We start from the raw sequence: 22,835 nt of genomic DNA, 5'->3' as shown, positions 1-22,835 counted from the left end.
ACAAGGCCACTCAGCTCTGCAGTCTCACATTACTTTAAGGCAGAAACAACTGACACCAGTTTGCAGAGACTCATCTTCTGTTTCTGCCACAGTGAATTTTATGGTTTGGCTCTGATCTAGTGCAGAAATGATCCCTCCATGCTCATCAAGATGCAAACATAACAGTGGGGACCTTGCTTTTCTTGTTCATAGCTGCTTCTCAGTCCTCAGTACAGGTCCCTACACAGACTCGAAGTTCAATAAACAATGGTGAATCAAACAGTGAACGTCCTCTTGCTTCTGTGCAGGGAGGTCTTATAGGCGGCTCTAGTGATAGTTCCTGGAACAGACAGGGATGGAGGGAAGATGCATGGATCCACAGGTGTGAGAAGTTACTAAGAGTGTAGTTAAAATTTATGTCCCCAAGAATTATAGTAAGAAATGTGATGGTCCTGGTCATGCTTTCTAGGTTCCTGAGATTCCCAAACCTTCTTCATCCCCAGCAGAGGGAGAGCGGCATGAGTCCTGAGAACCAGAGCAGCGTGTCCGAGTTCCTCCTCCTGGGGCTCCCCATCCGGTCAGGGCAGCAGGGCGTGTTCTTCACCCTGTTCCTGGGCATGTACCTGACCACGGTGCTGGGCAACCTGCTCATCATCCTACTCATCAGGCTGGACTCTCGCCTGCACACGCCCATGTACTTCTTCCTCAGCCACTTGGCCTTCTCTGACATCTCTCTTTCCTCTGTCACTGTCCCAAAGATGCTAACGAACATTCAGACTCAGCGACAATCCATCTCCTATGTGGGATGCATTTCTCAGCTGTGTTTTTTCATACTTTTTGCTGGTCTTGACAATTTCCTTCTGGCAGTGATGGCATATGACAGGTACGTGGCCATCTGCCACCCTCTGCACTACACCAACATCATGAGAAAGGGGCTGTGCACACTGCTGGTGTCTGGCTCCTGGGTAGTTTCCTGTGGCAGTGCCCTGTTGCACACTCTCCTCTTGGTTCGACTGTCCTTTTGTGCTGACATCACCATCACCCACTACTTCTGTGACCTAACTGCACTCCTGAAGCTGAGCTGCTCAGACATCTCCCTCAGTGAGCTGGTCATCTTCACTGAGGGAGGAGTGCTTTTATTCCTGCCATTAGGTATTGTTTTGGGTTCATATATTCATATAGGGACCATCATTCTGAGGGTCCCCTCCACAAAGAGACTCTTTAAAGCCTTTTCTACCTGTGGCTCGCATCTCTCTGTGGTGTCTTTATACTATGGGACAGTTGTAAGTGTTTACTTTTTCTCTTCATCATGGGATTCCAAACACATAATTGCTTCAGTCATGTATGCGGTAGTTACCCCCATGCTGAACCCCTTCATCTACAGCCTGAGGAACAGAGATATAAAACAGGCCTTAGAAATGTGTGTCAGTAGGGTTAAGTTCTTTAAGTGACAATCATGAAATCCATTTGCTGCAGTCAGGAGCACAGTGAGAAATGTCTCCTAAAATTATTATATAATCTACAACTCCAAATACCTTTTTTAAAAAAAATTAATCCTCACCCAAGGATATTTTTTCCATTTACCTTCAGATAGAGTGGAAAGGAGGGAGAGAGGGAGAGGGAAAGAGAAACATCAATGTAAGAGAGACACATTGACTGGTTGCCTCCCACACGACCCCAACTAGAGCCGGAGACTGAACCACAAATGAGGTACGTGCCCTTGACCACAATCATTCCCATGACTCTTTGCTCTGCAGGCCGATGCTCTAATCACTTAGCAAAAACCAGCCAGTGCAACATCTTCATATAACTTTAATAGAATATGTATTCTCTTTCATGTAGAAGTGCTGTTAATAAGTCACGTTGGACAAGTTTGCTCCTTGGATTGTTAAAAATTCTTTACTCCCAATGAAAAGTTTTCACTTGTTCATCATCTCATAAGACATATGCAAATCTTATGTAAAACATGTTGCATTATTATATTTATGTATTTGTGATTTTTCTCCTTTGAGATATGTCCACTTTTGCTCATGTATTTTTATACTATGTCATTGAGGACACACTGATTTAGCATCATGATCCGTACCTGGTGAACTTTCTATTTTTTTTTTTAACTGATTCTTTTATGCCTGCTTTCATTAGCTTCAAGGGGATTGAGCACCTCTCTTCCCAAATTACAACAAATGACATTATGTCGGTAGATCGCAATCAGCTGTGATGAGAATAATTACACAGTGGAACCTTGTTCCTTGAACTTAATTTGTTCTGGAAGGCTGTTGGAGATGCGATTTGTTAGAAACCTGCATTATTTTTTCCCATTAGAAATCATGTACATTGAATTAATTTGTTCCAGACTCCCAAATGATTCTGTTTTAACCTTTTAAAATATATAGTATATATATAATGTCCTGTTTAATCTATAAACAAACACTTCTGTTCTTAAATTAGTCGAACATCCCCTTACTGGCCCTAAATGAATCACGTTCAGCCCCCCTTCCAGGGTGTCCTTCAGGAGGAAAGCATGAGGCATTTGCACTTTTTCACTTATCACTACCTCCAGAATGCTGTCACCAGTTAACGGCTTTTCATTTATCCAAACCAACAACAGTTCTTGTACCCCTTCAATTGCCTGTAATCATTCTTTCCTTTACATCCTTAGCAACATTAGCACTCTTGATGTTTTAAAATTGTGCTAATCATCCTATTCTCCAGTAACAAAAGCAAAAAAAAAAAAAAAAAAATCCACCAAAAACCCATAAAAATATTCACAGCACAATTTCCACAGATGTTAAGAAGCGAAGTTTAACTGTAAAGGGACTCATACTGACTCATTCTCCACTTTGTTTGTGGCCTGGGAGACACTTTTTGTCATGCTGATATATCAACATGACAACATGAAAGGGTTGTCAGGTCAAGAACCAAAATTCAAACACAGACATTTTTTTCTCTGAACAACTTGATGGAGAATCGAATTATTCTAAATGGGAGATGTTTGAGAACTGAGTTTTGACTGTACTATGAAAATTGGCTTGTGCTACAAAGCAAGACTTTGTAAAAAAAAGAGAGAGAGAGACTTTTTAAAAATGCATTTAATAGCACGCCACTAACAATGGGTCCTACCTTAATCATCTACTTCTGAGATTGGTATAGATACTTCATAGCTAAATCTATAGATAGAGATACATATATGGATATAGATATACAGATACAGATAGATATAGATGTATATATAGATATAGACATAAACAGACATAGTCACAGATATAGACATAGTCATAGACACAGACATAGTCTCAGACCAAGATACAGACATAGACATCGACATCGACATAGATAACAGACATAGATACAAACATAGACATAGATAAAAATTGATACAGGTAAGACATAGATACATATAGAGATAGAGATACTAGTACAGTACAGGTAGTAAAGATTCAGCTTTCTTGTTGTTGGTGTTTACATAGCATTTCTTTTTCATCACCTTAAACTTTTCTATGGATTTATACCTGTGAGGTGTTTGTTGTTAACAGTGTAAAGTAGGATTTTGCTCTTTTTATGTAGAACCAAAATTATGATATTTCTGGAGGTTTTAATTTATTGACATAATGTAATCATAATATATTTAAATTTATATTTTGCATATTACTGACTTTATTTGATACATTTGTTTTATATTTATTTTCTTTTGTCTTTCTCTTTTTTGATTAATTAAGTGTATACCTTGATATTCCATTCCTCTTCTATTAACTTATTAATCATACATTGTTATTATACTATAATTATTTTCTGTGCTTTATGCAGAAATTACTTCTTACCTGATCTTTAATTTTTAAATTATACTTTAGTATGCAAAACATAAAATTTATCATTTTAGCCATTGGAGGTATACGATTCATGGCATTTAGGACACTCATCACCAACATCTTAATCTAGGATCCCTAAAGAAAACTATATAGAACCCGAATGCACTGAGTACTTTGCAGTTGTGATAAAGTAAAAACAAAGATATCTATGAATCAATATGGAGAAAGATCAGGATATATTGGTATATAGGGAAAAAAACAAAGTGTAAAAGAGCATTTATAACATGCTACTTTCTATGAAAAAATTAAAGGACATATACATATGTCTACCATTTGAGCAAAAAGAATCACAGGAAAAAGAAACCAGAAACTAATGAGATTGTTTACCTCCAGGAGGTGGGGCAGAAGGAATGGGAGGTGAGTAGAATTAGTTGTGTAGTTCTGACTGTGCTGACTTTTGCCACTAAAAGTAAACAAAAGAAGTGGTGACTAAAACAAAATAGAATAAAACAAAGCAAATGAACCTAACTATATTTCAAATTAATACCATAATTAGATTAAAATGGAAAATGAAATAAGTAACCTAAATAATTCTTGAACCCAGAATTTTGTCTATATACTCTCACAATAAAAAACACTGGGAACAGAAACTTAAGCTATACTTCATGTGTCATTAACAGGATATATGTTCCACCTTCTGAAACAGCTCATGTTGTATCCAAAGATTCAGCAAATAAGTAAACATTGAGGAAAAGTGAGTGACTCCTCACTCTGAGGAAAGGAGAGGCTCGGAAGGTCGCCACAGTGTCAACTAGAATTGGAGATACCAGCTGAAACTCATGGGTTTCCAAGTGTCCATCAATAGATGAGTGAGTAAAAAAGCTGTGGTACATATACACCATAGAATACTATACAGCTATAAGAAAGAACAATGTCTTATCATTTGAGACGACATGGAGGCACCTGGAGAGTATTATGCTAAGAAAAAAATATGTCAATCAGAGAGAGACAAATATCACATGATCTCACTTATTTGTGGAATATAATGGACAAAATAAGCTAACAAACAAAATAGACCCAGAGATATAGAAGAAGGGAACAGACTGACAAACCTCAGAAGAAGGGGTTGGGGAGAGGGAAGAGATAAACCAAAGAATTCATATGCATATAGGCATAACCAAAGGACATAGACAACAATGCTGGGTTTCAATGGGGTAAAAAGGAGAAACATCTGTAACAAAAATAAATTAATAAAAAAATTTATACAGCCCAACCGGTGTGGCTCAATGGTTGAGTGTCGACCCATGCACCAAGAGGTCAGTTTGATTCCAGCTCAGGGCACATGCCCAGGTTGTGGGCTTGATTCCCAGTGGGGGATATGCAGGAGGTGGCCAATAGATGTTCTCTCTCATCAATGTTTCTATTTCTCTTTGTCTCCTTTCCTCTCTCTCTAAAATTAATAAAGAAAATATTTTTTTAAATCTTAAAAAAAAAGTATACATAGATTGCATCTAAAGTATACATATATCAACATCTATTCTGTTTCCATCCCCCATTCTTTCTGTCCCTCTCCTGACCCACCTCCTGTGGGTAAACTTTCCTTTAGTTTCTTAGCTTCTAGTTTTTTACCTTTGTGTCTCTCTTTTCTTTTAAATCCTCATCCAAAAATATATTTTTTTATTTATCTTCAGATAGAGTGGGAGTGGGGAGTGGAGAGAGAAAGAGAGAAACATTGATGTGAGAGAGACATACTGACTGGTTGCTTCCTTCATGACCCCAACCAGGGCCAGAGACGGAACTGCAAAAGAGGTATGTGCCCTTGAACAGAATCAAATCCACAACTCTTTGGTCTTTGGGCTGACGCTCTAACCATTAAGCTGAACTGGCCAGGGCCTTTTGTGTCTCTTTTATGCATCTTTCCTAGTTGGCTTCTCTAAGATCATTTAGAATCTTTGTAAGTAATGAACAGACCTAAAGCTACAAAATGGATCACAGCGATAATGGATTATAACTTAGAAAATAAAAAATCATGAGTCTATAATGATTTAAATAAATAAATAAATAAATAAATAAATAAATAAATGCCAAGAGGGGAATATGGATGAGATTCTTCTTATAAAAGAATATCACCTCACACCTGTCAGAATACCTACTATCAATAAATCAAAAATCAAGTGCTGGCAAGGATGTGGAGAAAAGGAAACTCTAGTACACTGCTGTTGGGAAAGTAGATTGGTGCAGCCACCATAGAAAAGAGTGTGCAGTTTCCTCAAATAATTAAAAATGAAACTGCCTTTACCAAATAATCCCATTTCTGGGAATATATCCTAAGAATCCCAAAACACCAATCAGAAATAATATATGCAATCCTATGTTCATAGCAGCATTATTTACAAGAGCCAAGATCTGAAAAGAGCCCAAGTGCCCATGAGCAGATGAGTTGATAAATAGCTGTGGTATATTTACACAATGAAATACTATGAGGCTGTTAAAAACAAACAAACAAACAAAAAAACAACTCTTACCCTTTGTGACAGCATGAATGGACCTGGAGAGTATTATGCTAAGCAAAATAAGCCAGTCATAGAAAGTCAAATACCACACGATCTCACTTTTAGGTGGAATTTAATGAACAAAATAAACTGACCAAAAAATGGAATCAGAGGCATAGATGCATGGAACAGACTGGTGGGAGCCAGAGGGGATGAGGGTGGGATAACTGGATAAAGCAGGTGAAGAAATTATCTAAACAACATATATGCATACCCCATGGAAATGGACAAAAGTTTACTGAAAGCCATCAAAGAAGGCTGCAGGAGTAGGTGGAGGTGTGCAAAGGGAGGAAATGGAGTATGTCTGCTGTTGCCTCCCGTATGTCGGGAGGAGGGGGAAAGGGAATGAACAAAGAAACAGACAAGCACAAAAGACAGGTACAAGACTGCAGTGCCAAGTACTGCGTCGTTTTATTTTTATATCCTCTATCTGCGTTAGGCTAGGTCCCAAGAATTCGCTGACCTCACTCTGGTTATAGTTTAACTGTTCCTTAATCTTTAAGATCAATGAGTTCCTTGGGAGTTAACCATATCCCGTTTGCGGGCATATGTTGTAACATACTCGTTTGCGAGGTATGTGACCTCCCAGGTTAATGGAAACATTCCAGAGCTTGTTTGCAAGACATCTGGACTCCTTCCAAGTTATCTCTCTGCAGAATAACAAGGCTAAACTCTATATGATCTTACAGTCTGCAATAATGTAAACATTAAAATATTTTAATAAAAAAGAATACAACTAGATTGATTCCAACATGATGGTGGAGTGAATAGAAGCTATGCAGACCATTACCCAGGACCAAACTGGAATTACAACCAAAATAAAGACAAATTGTCAGGAAAAAGCAACAGAAAAGCAGCTGGAGAGGACCCATATAACCAGGGACAGGAAAAAGGGACACTAAATCAAGTCTGGTTGGATCTGCAGAGGCACAAGAGGGCAGGCAGAGAGCCCACAGACAGCAGCTGTTTTAGCTGTGAGCAGCTCCCTCGGGGTTAAAATCTCAAGCCAGTCCCACAGTGCAGAGGGCTGGGACAATGCACCAAATTAGCTACAGCCACTCACATTGGACTCTGGCAGAGGGAGGGGGTATTGGTCTGGAACTGTATAGAGAGACTGTGGATTTGGAGGGCACTGGGAGTTTTTTTATGAATCACTCCCTCACAGGACAATAGACATCTTACTCAAAGAGCCCTTCCTACAGTCCAGGAAAGAAGCAACAGCCCCTCCCTCAGAAATTTAACAGCACCCAGCTGGGCCAGAGAAATGCAAATTGAGGCTCATTAACAGCCAGCATCTGCCCCACCCTCTGGAAATCCTTTTACACTGAACACCTGAGGGAGTTTTCCATTCAGCTGAGAGCTCATCAAGTAACTGAGACTAGTAGCCCCTCCGCAAAAAGCTAGAGGAAAATTGAACCATTCCCGCGCTTGTAAATCTAGCCAGGGAAGTAAGACCTGACAGTGGTGTTTAACATGGGTCCTCCCACGCTCATCCAAACCTAGTAGAGGGAGTCACACACAGCAGAACACCAACACCCAGAGGGAAAATTTGAGAGGCTCCAAAACCCACTGAGATAGCCAAAATGGTGAAACAAACAAATTCCAAATGAAAGAATAAGAGGACTCTACTGGAGATGAGATCAACGAAATGCAGTTAAGCAAGTTATCAGAGGTAGAGTTCAGAGCCATGATCTTGAGGAAACTCAACAGCATGAGTAAGGACATCAACACCATGACTAAAGGTATAGAAACATTGAAAACAAACCAATTGGAAGTGAAGAATGACATAGCAGAAATAAAAAAAACACATGACAAGGAATAACCAACAGAGTAGAGGAGGCTGAGCAATGCATTAGTAAATTAGTAAATTAGAAGACAGGGTAGATAAAAATCACCCAATCAGATAACCAAAAGAAAAATAAATAAAAAATAAAAAGGAACACAGCTTAAGAGAACTCTGGGACAACTGGAAACATAACAACATTTGCATAACAGCAGTTCCAGAAGAAGTAAATGAGCAAGGGTTAGAGAATATATTTGAAGAAATAATGACAGAACACTTCCCTAACTTGGTGAAGAAAAAAGGCATTCAGGGGAATTCCAAAATGGCGGCGGAGTGAACGGAAGCTACACAGACTGTCTCCCAGGACCAAACTGGAATTACAATTATAACACAGACAAATTGACGGGAAAAAAAACAACAGAAAAGCAGCTTATGAGGACCATATAACCAGGGACACTGACTCGATGCTACTAGGCTTGCGAAGGTGTGAGACGGGGGCTGGAAGGCCATGGTCAGCAGCTCGGCAGCACCCTCGGGTTACACTCCAAAGCGGCTCCACAGCGCAGAGCCGGGAAAGAGGCTAAAAAAGCCACAGCCACTCACCTTGGGCTCCAGTAGAGGTAGGACAGGAACTGTGTCAGGACACTTGGGATTTGGAGGGCACTCAGAGCTTTTGCTGAGTGGCAGCCACGCAGGACGGTGGCCATATTGCTCCTTCCCAGGGCTCTGGGGAGAGGCAGCAGCCCCTCCCTCGGAGATCCAACCCCACCCTGTGGGCCATTGAAGTGCTAATTGAAGCTCATTAACAACCAGCATCTGCCCCACCCTCATGAAATCCCCTTATGCTGAGCACCTGAGGGAGTTTTTCAATCAACTGACAACCCAAAACCCATCAAGTAACCTCCACTGCTAGCCTCCAGGCAAAAAAGCTAGAGGATAACAGTACCTTTCCTGGGCTAGTAAAGTTAACCAGAAAAGTAAGACTTGACAGTGGTGTTTAACATGGGTTCTCCCTTGCTAATCTAAACCCAGGAGAGGGAGGCCAAACAGCAGAACACCAACACCCACAGGGAAAACTGGACAGGCTACAAAGCCCACTGTGAAAGCCGAAGTGGTGAAACTCAGAAACAGAAGCCAAATGAAAGAGCAAGAGACCTTCACTGAAGATGATATCAATGTGGAGCAATTAGGCATGTTAACGGGGCTAGAATTCAGAGCCATGCTCTTGAGGAAGCTCAACAGCATGAGTAAGGACATAGAGATGCTGAAAATAAGCCAATTGGAAATTAAAAACCATCAAGAAGAGATAAAAAATGACATATCAGAAATGAAAAACACATTGGAAGGTTTAAAAAGCAGAGTAGAGGAAGCTGAGAACCGGATCAGTAAATTAGAAGACAGGGTAGTAAAAATCAACCAATCAGAAAAACAAAAGGAAAAAACGATTAAAAAACAGGAAGACAGCTTAAGAGAACTGTGGGACAACTGGAAACTTAATAATATTTGCATCATAGGAGTCCCCGAAGAAGAAGAAAATGAGCAAGGGATAGAGAATATATTCAAAAAAAAATAGTGTCTGAAAACTTCCCTAATTTGGTGAAGGAAGAAGGCATTCAAGTTCAAGAAGCATAGAGAGTCCCAGTAGGAAGAACCCAAACAGGCCCACAACAAGACACATAGTAATTAAAATGCCAAAAATTAAAGACAAAGAGAGAGTCCTAAAAGCAGCAAGAGATAAGTAACAGGTTACCTACAAAGAAAAACCCATAAGGCTTTCAGCTGACTTCTCACAAGAAACACTACAGGCCAGAAGGGAATGGCATGAAGTAATCAAGGTCATGAAAAACAAGAATCTGAATCCAAGACTACTCTACCCAGCAAGGCTATCATTCAAAATAAAAGGTCAAATAAAAAGCTTCCCAGACAAAAAAAAAAAAAAAAAGGCTAAGGGAATACATTAGCACCAAACCAGCACTGCAAGAACTTTTTAAAGGACTGCTGTAATTAGCAGTAGAAATGGGAAGAAAAATAGAACCACACTAAACAAAAATGGGCATAAATAAGTACATATCAATAATCACCTTAAATGTAAATGGATTGAATGCTCCCATAAAAAAGACAGAGTAGCTGATTGGATAATAAAGCATGACTCATCTATATGTTGTTTACAAGAGACCCACCTCACAACAAAAGACTCACATAGGATGAAAGTGAAGGGATGAAAAAAATTTTCCAAGCAAATGGAAAGGAAAAAAAAGCTGGGATAGCAATACTCATATACGATAAAAATAGATTTTGAAATGAAGGCCATAACTAGAGACAAAGAAGGCCACTACATAATATTGAAAGGATCTATTCAACAGGAAGATATAACCTTGATAAACATATATGCACCCAATATAGGAGCACGAAAATGTATTAAAAAACTTCTGGAGGACTTCCAAGGAAAAATCGACATCAATACAATCATAGCAGGGGACTTCAACACCCCGTTGACACTGCTGGATTGATCCTCTACACAAAAAATTAGCAAGGAAACAGAGACTCTAAGTGAAGCACTAGACCAAATAGATTTAATAGATATCTACAGAGAATTATACCTCAAAACTACAAAATACACATTTTTCTCAAGTGCACCTGGGACATTCTCAAAGATAGACCACATGATAGGACACAAATTAAATCTCTACAAGTTCAAAAAGATTGAGATCATATCAAGCATCTTCTCAGATCACAATGGCATGAAAACAATCTCTACAAGTTCAAAAAGATTGAGATCATATCAAGCATCTTCTCAGATCACAATGGCATGAAAACAAGAAATCAATTGCAACAAGAACATGCAAAGACATTTCAATACATTCAAGCTAAATAGCATGTTAATAAACAATGAATGGGTTATCGAGGAGATCAAGGAAGAAATTAAAAACTTCCTGGAAACCAATAAAAATGAACACACAACAACACAAAACCTATGGGATGCAGTGAAAGCAGTTCTGAGAGGGAAGGTCATAGCACTACATGCCTACCTCAAGAAACAAAAAAAAATCTCTAATTGACTGTCTAACCTTACAACTTAAAGAATTAGAAAGCAAACAAAAAGAAAACCCCAGAGCAAGTAGAAGGAAAGAAATAGTAAATATCAGAGCAGAAATAAATGACATAGAGACCAAAAAAACAATTCAAAGGATCAATGAAACAAAGAGCTGGTTTTTCGAAAAGATAAACAAGATCAATGGACCCTTAGCTAGACTCACCAAGAAACAAAGAGAGAGAACCCAAATACACAAAGTCAGAAATGAAAGAGGAGAAGTAACAACCGACACCACAGAAATACAAAAGATCGTTAACAGCTACTATGAACTATTATATGGCAACAAATTCGACAATCTAAGCAAAATGGACAAATTTCCAGAAACACACAGTCTCCCAAAACTATTCCCGGAAGAGATAGAAAACTTGAACAGACCAATAACAACTAAGGAAATTGAAGAGGTAATCAAGACTCTCCCAGCAAACAAAAGCCCAGGACCAGATGGCTTCATGGGAGAGTTTTACTGAACATTCAAAAAAGAACTAACACCCATTCTCCTCAAACTATTTCAAAAATTCAAGAAGAAGGAAGACTTCAAACACATTCTAAGAGTCCAGCCTAATTCTAATTCCAAAACCAGAAAAAGACACTACAAAGAAAGAAAACTACAGGCCAATATCCCTGATGAACATAGATGCCAAAATCCTGAACAAAATACTAGCAAATTGAATCCAGCAATACATCAAAAAAATTATTCACCATGACCAAGTGGGATTCATCCCAGGGATGCAAGGCTGGTACAATATTTGCAAATCCATAAATGTGATACACCACATAAAAAAAATGAAGAAGAAAAACCACATGATCATATCAATAGATACTGAAAAAGCATTCGACAAAATCCAGCATCTATTTCTGATAAAAACTCTCAGCAATGTGGGGATAGAAGGATCACTTCTCGACATAATAAAGGCTATATATGAAAGACCTACAGCCAACATCATACTCAATGGGCAGAAACTAAAAACATTTCCATTAAGAACAGGAACAAGACAGGGAAGTCCACTTTCACCACTCTTCTTTAACATAGTACTGGAAGTCTAAGCCACAGCAATCAGACATGAGAAAAAAATAAAAGAGATCCAAATTGGAAAGGAGGAAGGAAAACTGTCATTATTTGCATATGACATGATATTATACATAGAAAACCCTAAAGACTCCATCAAAAATCTACTAGACTTAATAAATGAATTTGGAAAAGTAGCAGGATACAAAATTAACGTCAAGAAATCAATGGCATTCTTGTACACCAATGATGAACTAACAGAAAGAGAAACTGAAAAAATAATCCCATTTACCATCGCGCCAAAAAAATTAAGATACCTAGGAATAAACTTAACCAAAGAAGTAAAGGACCTATTTGCAGAAAACTACAGGACATTGAAAAAAGAAATAGAGGAAGATATAAAAAAGTGGAATCACATACCCTGTTCATGGATTGGAAGAATTAACATCATTAAAATGTCCATACTACCCAAAGCAATCTATAGATTCAATGCAATCCCCATCAAAATACCAGTGACATATATTACAGAACTAGAACAAATACTTCAAAAGTTCATATGGAACCAAAAAAGTCCCCGAATAGCCACAGCAATTTTGAAAAAGAAGGACAAAATAGGTGGGATCACAATACCTGATATCAGGTTATACTACAAAGCAACTGTAATCAATACAGCCTGGTACTGGCACAAGAACAGGCATATAGACTAGTGGAACAGAACTAAAAAGCCAGAAAAGAACCCAAGACAATATGCTCAATTAATATTTGACAAAGGTGGCAAGAGCATACAGTGGAGTAAAGATAGCCTCTTTAATAAATGGTGTTGGGAAAATTACACAGCTAAATGCAAAAAAAATGAAACTAGACCATCGACTTACACCATACACAAACATAAAATCAAAATGCATAAAAGACTTAAATGTGAACCGTGAATCCATAAAAATTCTAGAAGAAAATGTGGACAACAAAATTTCGGACATCATACAGAGCAGAATTTTTACTGATACATCACCTAAGGCAACAGAAACAAAGGAGAAAATGAACACATGGGACTACATCAAACTAAAAAGCTTCTGCACAGCAAAAGATACAATCATCAAAATGGAAAGGCATCCCACTGTATGGGAGAACATCATTGCCAATGATGTATCAGATAAGGGGTTAATTTCCAATATTTATAGAGTGCTCATACAACTCAACAAAAGGAAGACAATGAACCCAATTAAAAAATGGGCAGAGGGCTGAATAGACACCTCTCCAAACAGGACATACAAATGGCCAAGAGACATATGAAGAAATGCTCAACATCACTAATCATCAGAGAGATGCAAATTAAAGCAACAATGAGGTATCACCTCACACCTGTCAGAATGGCCGCCATCAACAAATCATCAAACAACAAGTGTTGGCGAGGGTGTGGAGAAAAGGGGACTCTAATACACTGCTGGTGGGAATGCAGACTGGTGCAGCCACTATGGAAAACAATGGTGTCACCTCAAAAAATTAAAAATGGAACTTCCATTTGACACAGTGATCCTGCTTCTAGGAATAAACCCTAAGAAGCCTGAAACACCAATCAGGAAGAATATATGTACCCCCATGTTCATAGTAGCACTATTGCCCTGGCCAGTTTGGCTCAGCGGTTAAAAGCGTCGACCTGCGGTCCGGACAGACCCGGGTTCGGTTCCCGCTAAGGGCACGTACTTCGGTTGCAGTTTGTCCCGGGCCCTGGTTGGTCGTGTGGGTGGCAGCCACTCGATGTGTCCCTTCACATCGATGTTTCTCTCTCTCTCTCCCTTCCTCTCTCTCCCTCCCACTCTATCTGTACAAAAAATGGAAAAATATCCTCGGTTGAGGATAAAAACAAAACAAAACATAGTAGCACTATTTACAATAGCTAAGATCTGGAAACAGCCCAAGTGTCCATCAGCAGACAAATGGATAAAAAAGTTGTGGTACATATACACAATGGAGTACTATGCAGCGGTAAGAAAGAAAGATCTCTTATCCTTTAAGATGACATGGAGGGACCTGGAAAGTATTATCCTAAATGAAATAAGCCAAGCAGTATAAGACAAATACCACATGATCTCACTTATATACAGGGTATAATGAACATAACAGTCTGAGCAATATGGTAGACCCAGAAACATGGAAGTAGGGCACAGACTGACATCTCTCAGAAGAGGGGGATGGAGGAGTGGGAAGAGATTAACCACAGAACTTATATGCATGTATTCATGACCAATGGACAACTAAGCTGTGGACGGGGCAAGGGTGGGGTGTGGAGGGGTGTGCCAATGGGGTAAAAAAGGAGAATTATCTGTAACTAAAAAATAAATAAATAACTTTTTAAAAAAAATGGTCATAACAATAGACACTGAAAAAGCTTTCAACAAAATCCAGCACCTGTTTTAGGTAAAAACGCTCAGCAATGTGAGAATAGAGGCATCATATCTCGACATAATAAAGGCCATATATGAAAGACCATCAGCCAACCTCATACTGGATGGGAAAAAACTAAAAGCATTTCTCTTAAGAACAGGAACAGGAAAGGGATGACCACTTTTGTCACTCATATTTAACATAGTACTGAAAGTCTTAGCCAGAGCAATTAGACATGAAGAAAAAATAAAAGGGATCCAAATTGGAAAGGTGGAAGTGAAATTGCCATTATTTGCAGATGATATATTGTACATAGAAAACCATAAAGACTCCATCAAAAATCTACTAGATTTAATAAACCAATTTGGCAAGGTAGCAGAATACAAAATAACATCAAGAAATCAATGGCATTCTTATACACCAATGATGAACTCACAGAATGAGAAAATAAAAATAATCCCATTTACCATCGTGGCAAAAAAAATTAAGATACCTAGCAATAAACTTAACCAAAGAAGTAAAGGACCTATTTGCAGAAAACTACAGGACATTGAAAAAAATAGAGGAAGATATAAAAAAGTGGAAGCACATACCTTGTTCATGGATTGGAAGAAGTAATATTAAAATGTCCATACTACCCAAAGCAAGCTATAGATTCAATGCAATCCCCATCAAAATACCTACTACAGATTTCACAGAATTAGAACAAATACTTCAAAAGTTCATATGGTACCCAAAAAGACCCTGAATAGCCACAGTAATCTTGAAAAAGAAGGACAAAGTAGGTAGGATCACAATACTGAATATCAGCTTATGCTACAAAGCCATTGTAATCAAAACAGCCTGGTGTTGGCATAAGAACAGGCATATAGATCAATGCAACAGAACAGAGAACTGGAAATTGACACAGGAGATTATGCTCAACTAATATTTAACAAAGGTAGCAAAAGTATACAATCAAGTAAAGAGAGCCTGTTCAATAAATAGTGTTGGGAAAATTGGACAGTAACATGCACAAAATAAAACTAGACCATCAGGTTACACCATACACAAGAAAAAAATCAAAATGAATAAAAGACTTAAATGTAACTCATGAATCCATAAAAATTGTAGAAGAAAATGTAGGCAACAAAATTTCAGACATCATACACAGCAGAATTTTCACTGATACCACACCTAAAGCAAAAGAAACAAAGAAAACATGGGACTACATTAAACTCAAAAGCTTCTGCACAGCAAAAGGAACAATCATCAAAATGGAATGGGAATCCACCATATGGAAGACCATAATTGCCAATGATGCATCAGATAAGAGATTAATTTCCAAAATATATAGAGTACTGATACAACTCACCAAAAGGAAGACAAAAAAAAAACCAATTAAAATATGGACAGAGGAACTAAATAGACAACTCTCCAAAAAGGACATACAAATGGCCAAGAGACATATGAAAAATGCTCAACGTCACTAATCATCAAAGAGATGCAAATTAAAACAACTATCACCTCACACCTGTCAGAATGGCTCCCATCAACAAATCATCAAACAAGTTTTGGTTAGGGTGTAGAGAAAAGGGGACTCTAGCACACTGCTGGGGGGAATGCAGACTGGTGCAGCCACCATGGAAAACAATATGGTCTTTCCTCAAAAAATTAAAAATTAATCTGCCACTTGACCCAGTAATTCCACTTCTTAGAATATATCCTATGAAGCCTGAAACACCAATCAGAATAACTATATGTACCCCTATGTTCATATCAGCACTATTTACAATTGCTAAGATCTGGAAACAGTCTAAGTGTCTATCAATAGATGAGTGGATAAAAAGCTGTGGTACATGTACACAATGTAAGAAAGAAAGATCTTTTATTCTTTGTGATGACATGGAGGGACCTGGAGAGCATTATGCTAAGCAAAATAACTCAATAGGAGAAAGACAAATACCACATGTTCTCACTTATTTGTGGAATATAATGAACAAAATAAGCTGATGAATAAAATAGACCCAGAGACATAGAAAGAAGTATGGTTCAGACTCACAGACCTCAGAGGACAAGGGCAGGGGGGATGGATAAGATAAACCAAAGAACTTATATGCATGTATGCTTAACCAATGGACATAGACAACAATGCTGGGGAGGTGGGTGCAGGATGGGTAGAGGGTGCCTAGGGGGGAATATGGAGAAACATCTTTAACAAAAATAAATTAATAAAAATTTGAAAAAAATGCAACTAATAAACAAAGAAGAAATGATAGAATAAGAAAAATCACCCTTAGGCCACCACATTTACCATGTAAACATCAGCAATGGATGTAAAATATTTAAGAAAAAAAAATATGTTTATATAGTACCAAAACATATACCCAAGTGATACCAATTATTTATGAGGCTAAAATACTAACTTTAAAAAAAAAAATGGTAACTTTGCAGTAGAGAACCTGGCAGATACCACCTTAGCCAATTAATCAAGGATAATAATACTAAAAATTGCAAAATTTAATATTATATGCCTTCTAATAGTGTGCACTTTGGTATATCTCCTGCAAATCTAAGCCTGAAACATATATATATATATATATATATATATATATATATATATATATATATATATATACTGTGTGTGTGTGTATATATATATATATATACACACACACAGAAAGTAAACGTAGTAAAATGATAACCAGTGGGAAATCTGAGTGAAGCCTGTCCAAGAATTCTTTATATCATTTTTACAACTTTTCCATATCTTTAAAATCATTTCAAAATGAAAGGTGAAAAATCCTTTGTCCCAGCTGGAGCAATGCCCAAGAAGAAAAAAGTCCAGGCATCACTGGACTCAGGACACTGTCCCCTGGGATTCCAGTCCCTCTGGCTCTTGAACACACAGCTCCCCAAAGGGCAGTCAGAAACCAGCCAGAAGGATGTGGACTTCTTCTCACTCTCTCATTAGTAATTATGTGTTATTATTGGACTCATTCCTCTGGAGATGGTTACGGAAAATAAAAGTGTGGAGAAGTGCCAAGGCCACAGATACTTCTTCTAGCTGTCTGGGTGTTGGGCCTCCTGAAGGAAACCTGAGAGTTGGGTGACAGTCTGGAGCAGAAGGTGTCTGACGGACCAATGACAGGCACAGGTCAGAGGAGCTCAAAATCTGCACTTGGCGATGGATCAGCTGTGTGCTGGTGGGTTCATGTCTGAGTCTGCATCCATGACTGTGGGTGTCTGCATGTACTGTGCATGCTTGTGTATGTGCTGTTTGATAGTTGCATGTGTATGTGTGCTGAATATCTGACTCATAGCCTGACTCTTTACCTGAGTAAGACCTAATCTGGGCCCTGTTTCAGCACATGTTGACAAGTTAGCCTCCTTGGGTGTAGCCAGGGACTCCTGACTCATGCCTGTGATGGCCAATGCTGGTATCACAGCTGAGCACTGGGAGTGAGACTGTTGTCTCTGCTGCTGGACAAGAAGATGCCCGACCTCACGGGGAACCAAGGTCAGGTCAGAGAGGGCTCAGACCCCTGCTCAGCAGCGTGTGCTGTGTTTGTGGGTGACACACTCGTGTGTGAGAGCAGGAAGGTGTGTTGTTTGGTTTTCTCTGTGTGTATGTGACCATATGTGTGTGACCATGTGCATTGGTGCTGGTTTAATGACTGTGCCTGACACTGAATGGGCTTCATGCCCCATGCTCACTGTGCCCCAGCACACAACACTGAGCAGAGGTCTGAACCCTCTCTGCTAGTGTGTTTATAGGTCAGTGGTCCATCATTGTGTGGTATGTCTCACTCTGTGTGGTCCTTATGACCTGTGTGTATGTATATGAGTCTTTATGAGCTGAACCACATATTGGTTCTCCTTCCCTTAGAATGGGACATGGTCTCGGGTGACTGGAATCCTCAAATCAGCTGTGTGTGTGTGTGTGTGTGTGTGTGTGTGTCTGATCTGCATCTATAACCTCAGGTGTCCTTCTGGGGCTCCATTAGCTAAGATAACCATACTCTAAGCAATGCTCTGTTTCTTGAAACATATCTGCTATAATGTTCATGTTCCTGAGTAAAAAATGAGTCACTTAGAATTGTGCAACCTCTTCTTTACTTTTAGTAAACATCCCAGAAAAAGATACTCTAGGCATCGTGCTGTGTGAAGTTATTGGGCAGAATCACCATCATACACTGGTAAGACCTTGGGAAGGCTACTTAATTTTTGGTCTCAGTTTTCACATTTATATGTATATATACATATTTTTTACTATTTTTTTGGTATGTACCCCTAGTGGAAACCAAACCTGGGACTCTCTGGTCGGCAGGCCAACACTCCAACTGTTCAGGGCTTTTTTTTTATTTTTTTTTTTAGTTTTCACATTTATAAAACAGAAGAATTACAATGGTTTTGTGACTCTTACAGAGGCTTTAAGTAAACAGTTATTATATAAATAAAGTTAATGTGTTTGAGAATTCATTGCTAGTTGGAAAGTATATAAATATAAACAAATGACATTACTTAGTAAGAGGGCTAAAAATGTTGGACAACTTTGTGTCCTCACAGCTCTAAAATAATATATTATTCTTGGCTCCTCCAAACTAGAAAAGGGAAGTTTCCATTTGTAAAGGTAAAGAACATGGGTTGGGATTACAGAAATATTAAACACCATGAAATAGCTAATACTTGGAAATATTCAACATATAGAAAATGATACTTATAAATCAAGTTATATACATTACATATCATATATATTATTGATACAGATATACACACACGTGTGTGTGCCCTTCTGTCTCCTACTGTACTATAGTTTGCCTACAGAATTTGTATAATTTATGCTTCCATTTCATAAAAGCTAAAATAAGTAAAAGAACAATAATTCTTAGTGTAGCTGTGAAGAGGTCTTAAAATCTGGGAATGCAAGGCTGATGTGTGGATTTAATTGGGAAACATAGATCAAGTCCGTAACCTCGTACCTATATGTTCACCAAAATGTTCAACAATATTAGGAAAGATATTTTGAGGACTATTTTGGTTTCAGAGCTATTCTGGCATCAAGTGGGTTTAAGTGGCCACCCATTTCTGGAGTGTCTGGGAGTTTTTAGCTGTGAGTCATGGGGACCAGGCAGGGTCACAGGAGTGTGACTGTGCTCCAACAAGGCAACTTAGCTTTGCAGTCTCACATACTTTAAGGCAGAAACAACTGACACCAGTTTACAAAGGTTCATCTTCTATTTCTGCCACAGTGAATTACTATGGTTTGGCTCTGATCTAGTGCAGAAATTATCCCTCCAAGCTCATCAAGATGCAAACATCACAGTAGAGACCTTGCTTTTCTTGTTCACGGCTGCATCTCAGTCTTAGTAGAGGTCCCTACACTGACTTGATGTTCAATAAACAGTGGTGACTGAAACAGTGAATGCCCACTTGCTTCTGTGCAATGATATCTTGTTTACTGATTTGGACTTTGATGATTCCTGGAGCCAGACGGGAATAGAGCGATGATGCATAAGTCCACAGGTGTAAGAAATTAATAAGAGTGTAGTTAAAATTCTTGTCCCGGAGAATTATAATATAAGATGTGATGGTTCTAGTCATTCTTTCTAGGTTCCTCAGATTCCCAACCCACCTTCAACCCCTCAGCATGAGGCCTGAGAACCAGAGCAGCGTGTCCGAGTTCCTCCTCCTGGGGCTCCCCATCTGGCCAGAGCAGCAGGACATGTACTTCACCCTGTTCCTGGGCATGTACCTGACCACGGTGCTGGGCAACCTGCTCATCATCCTGCTCATCAGGCTGGACTCTCGCCTGCACACGCCCATGTACTTCTTCCTCAGCCACTTGGCCTTCTCTGACATCTGTCTTTCTTCTGTCACTGTTCCAAAGATGCTCGTGAACATGCAGACTCGGCGACAATCTATCTCCTATATGGGATGCATTTCTCAGTTGTATTTTTTCATATTTTTTGCTGCTCTTGACAATTTCCTTCTGGCATTGATGGCATATGACAGGTATGTGGCCATCTGTCACCCTCTGCACTACACCACCATCATGCGGGAGGGGCTGTGCACACTGCTGGTGTGTGGCTCCTGGATTCTCACCTGTGTCCATGATTTGTTGCACACCCTCCTCTTGGTCCGACTGTCCTTCTGTGCCGACATCACCATCACCCACTTCTTCTGTGATTTCACCGCACTCCTGAAGCTGAGCTGCTCAGACATCTCTCTCAATATGCTTGTGATCTTTACAGAGGGAGGATTTCTTTACTTTCTGCCTTTGAGTATTATTTTTGGCTCATATATCCGTATAGGGACCATCATCCTGAGGGTGCCCTCCACTAACAGAATCCTAAAAGTCTTTTCTACCTGTGGCTCCCACCTCTTTGTGGTGTTTTTATACTATGGAACACTTGCAGGTGTTTACTTTTTTCCCTCATCATGGGATTCCAAAGACATAATTGCTTCAGTCTTGTATGCAATAGTTACCCCCATGCTGAATCCCTTCATCTATAGCCTGAGGAACAGAGATATAAAACAGGCCTTAGAAATGTGTGTCAATAGGGTTAATTTCTTTAGGCGGCAAACACAAAATCTTCCTGTTGCAGTCAGGAGCACAGTGAGATATGTCTCCTAAAATTACCTTAAAGTTGACATCTCCATTAACTTTCATAGAATATCCTATATGTTGTCATGTATAAGTGTTGTTATAAGTACTCTAGGTCACATTTGCTACCTGGATTGGAAATAATTTTTTATTCCTAATTGATATTTTTCACTTGTCTATCATCTCTTATAAGATATGTACAAAATCTATGCAAAACATGTGCACAATTATAATCGTGGATTTGTCTCTTTCTGTTTTGAGATGTCATGGTTTGCTTATGTATTTTTTATTTTATGTTATAGAAGACTCACTTATTTAACATCATAATCTGCTTCTGGTGAATTTTCTCTTCAATTTTTTTAAACTAATTCTTTTATGGTGGCTTTTGATGATTTCAAGACAATTGTGCACATCTCTTCCCAACTCACAGTCAATAACATCATGTTGGTTGACTGCAGTCGGACATGATGAGAATAATTACATTATGAAAATTAGTACGTGCTACAAAGCAAGGCTGTTGGATAAAGAGAGAGAGACATTTTTAAGCAATAAAACAGAAAGTTATTTATTTCAGAAGAGTAAAATGTCCAAATCTCTGGTGAGAATGGCTAAAATAAGGAAAGCAGAAATAACCAATATAAGGAATAAAAAATGGGAAAGTAATATAGATCCTATTGATGTATAAAAGGTAATGAGAGAAAATTTTGAAGAACTATTTTTTAAATTTTTTTATTAATTTGTTTTTGTTATAGATGTTTCTTCTTTTTCCCCCATTGACACCCTCCTCCCCATACCCTCCCCACCCCATCCCCAGCTTTGTTGTCTATGTCCATTGGTCATGCATACATGCATATAAGTTCTGTGGTTTATCTCTTCCCCGCAAACACCCCCTCCTCTGCGGCTTGTCACTCTGTAACCCACCTCTATGTCTCTGGATCAATTCTGAAACTCAAATGGTCTATAAACATTAAATACATTTAATTGATAATTTAAAATTTCTACAATCTCACAGCCCAGAAAATTTCATAAAATCCTGTAGGAAGAAATAAATCCAATGATACATATTGGGTTTAGAGAGAGAGACTTTTTAAAAATGCATTTAAGAGCACACCACTTCATTTATAATTGGAAAAGTTTCCTGTAATGGGTCCTACCTTAATGCGTCATCTAAATCTGATATTAGTACAGATACTTTGTAACTATAAATATAGACATATAGAGATAGATGCACATAGAGATAAAGATACTAATACAATATAGGTATAAAGATGCAGCTTTCTGGTGGTTAGTGGATACATGGTATTTCTATTCTATCACTTTATACTTTTCTTTGTCCTTATATCTGTGAGATGTCCATTGTTAACAGTGCAATGCTGAATTTTGCTCATTTTATATAGAGCAACAATTATTATAATTCTGTAGAAATTTGTCTATTGATATCTAGTATAATCGCAATACATTTTAATTTATGTTTTCCATATTACTGTTTTTTATCTGATACACCTGTTTAACATATATTCTCTCTATCTTTTGATTAAATATATAGTTTTTAATTCCATTTCCCTCTATTAACATATTAATCATATATGATTATTGTTGTTTCAAAATTATTTTCTGTGCTGTATGCAGAGATCTCTTCTTACTTTC

The 22,835-nt window shown here is 38.4% G+C and overlaps 1 protein-coding gene across 1 annotated transcript; it reads left to right on the top strand.

Moving 5' to 3' along the window:
• Nucleotides 1-497: 497 nt before the first annotated feature.
• LOC118629811 (olfactory receptor 1J4-like) lies at nucleotides 498-21,218 on the top strand. The gene is made up of 2 exons (XM_036261455.1): nucleotides 498-994; nucleotides 20,231-21,218. The coding sequence occupies exons 1-2, from the start codon at nucleotides 498-500 to the stop codon at nucleotides 21,216-21,218; spliced, it is 1,485 nt and encodes a 494-aa protein (XP_036117348.1).
• The last annotated feature ends 1,617 nt before the right edge of the window (nucleotides 21,219-22,835 follow it).

This window comes from Molossus molossus, unplaced genomic scaffold (assembly GCF_014108415.1).
Source record: "Molossus molossus isolate mMolMol1 unplaced genomic scaffold, mMolMol1.p scaffold_m16_p_14, whole genome shotgun sequence".
Classification (NCBI taxonomy): Eukaryota; Metazoa; Chordata; class Mammalia; order Chiroptera; family Molossidae; genus Molossus; species Molossus molossus.
Note: the sequence above shows the minus strand (reverse complement) of the source record. Positions and strands in the feature narration are given on the sequence as shown.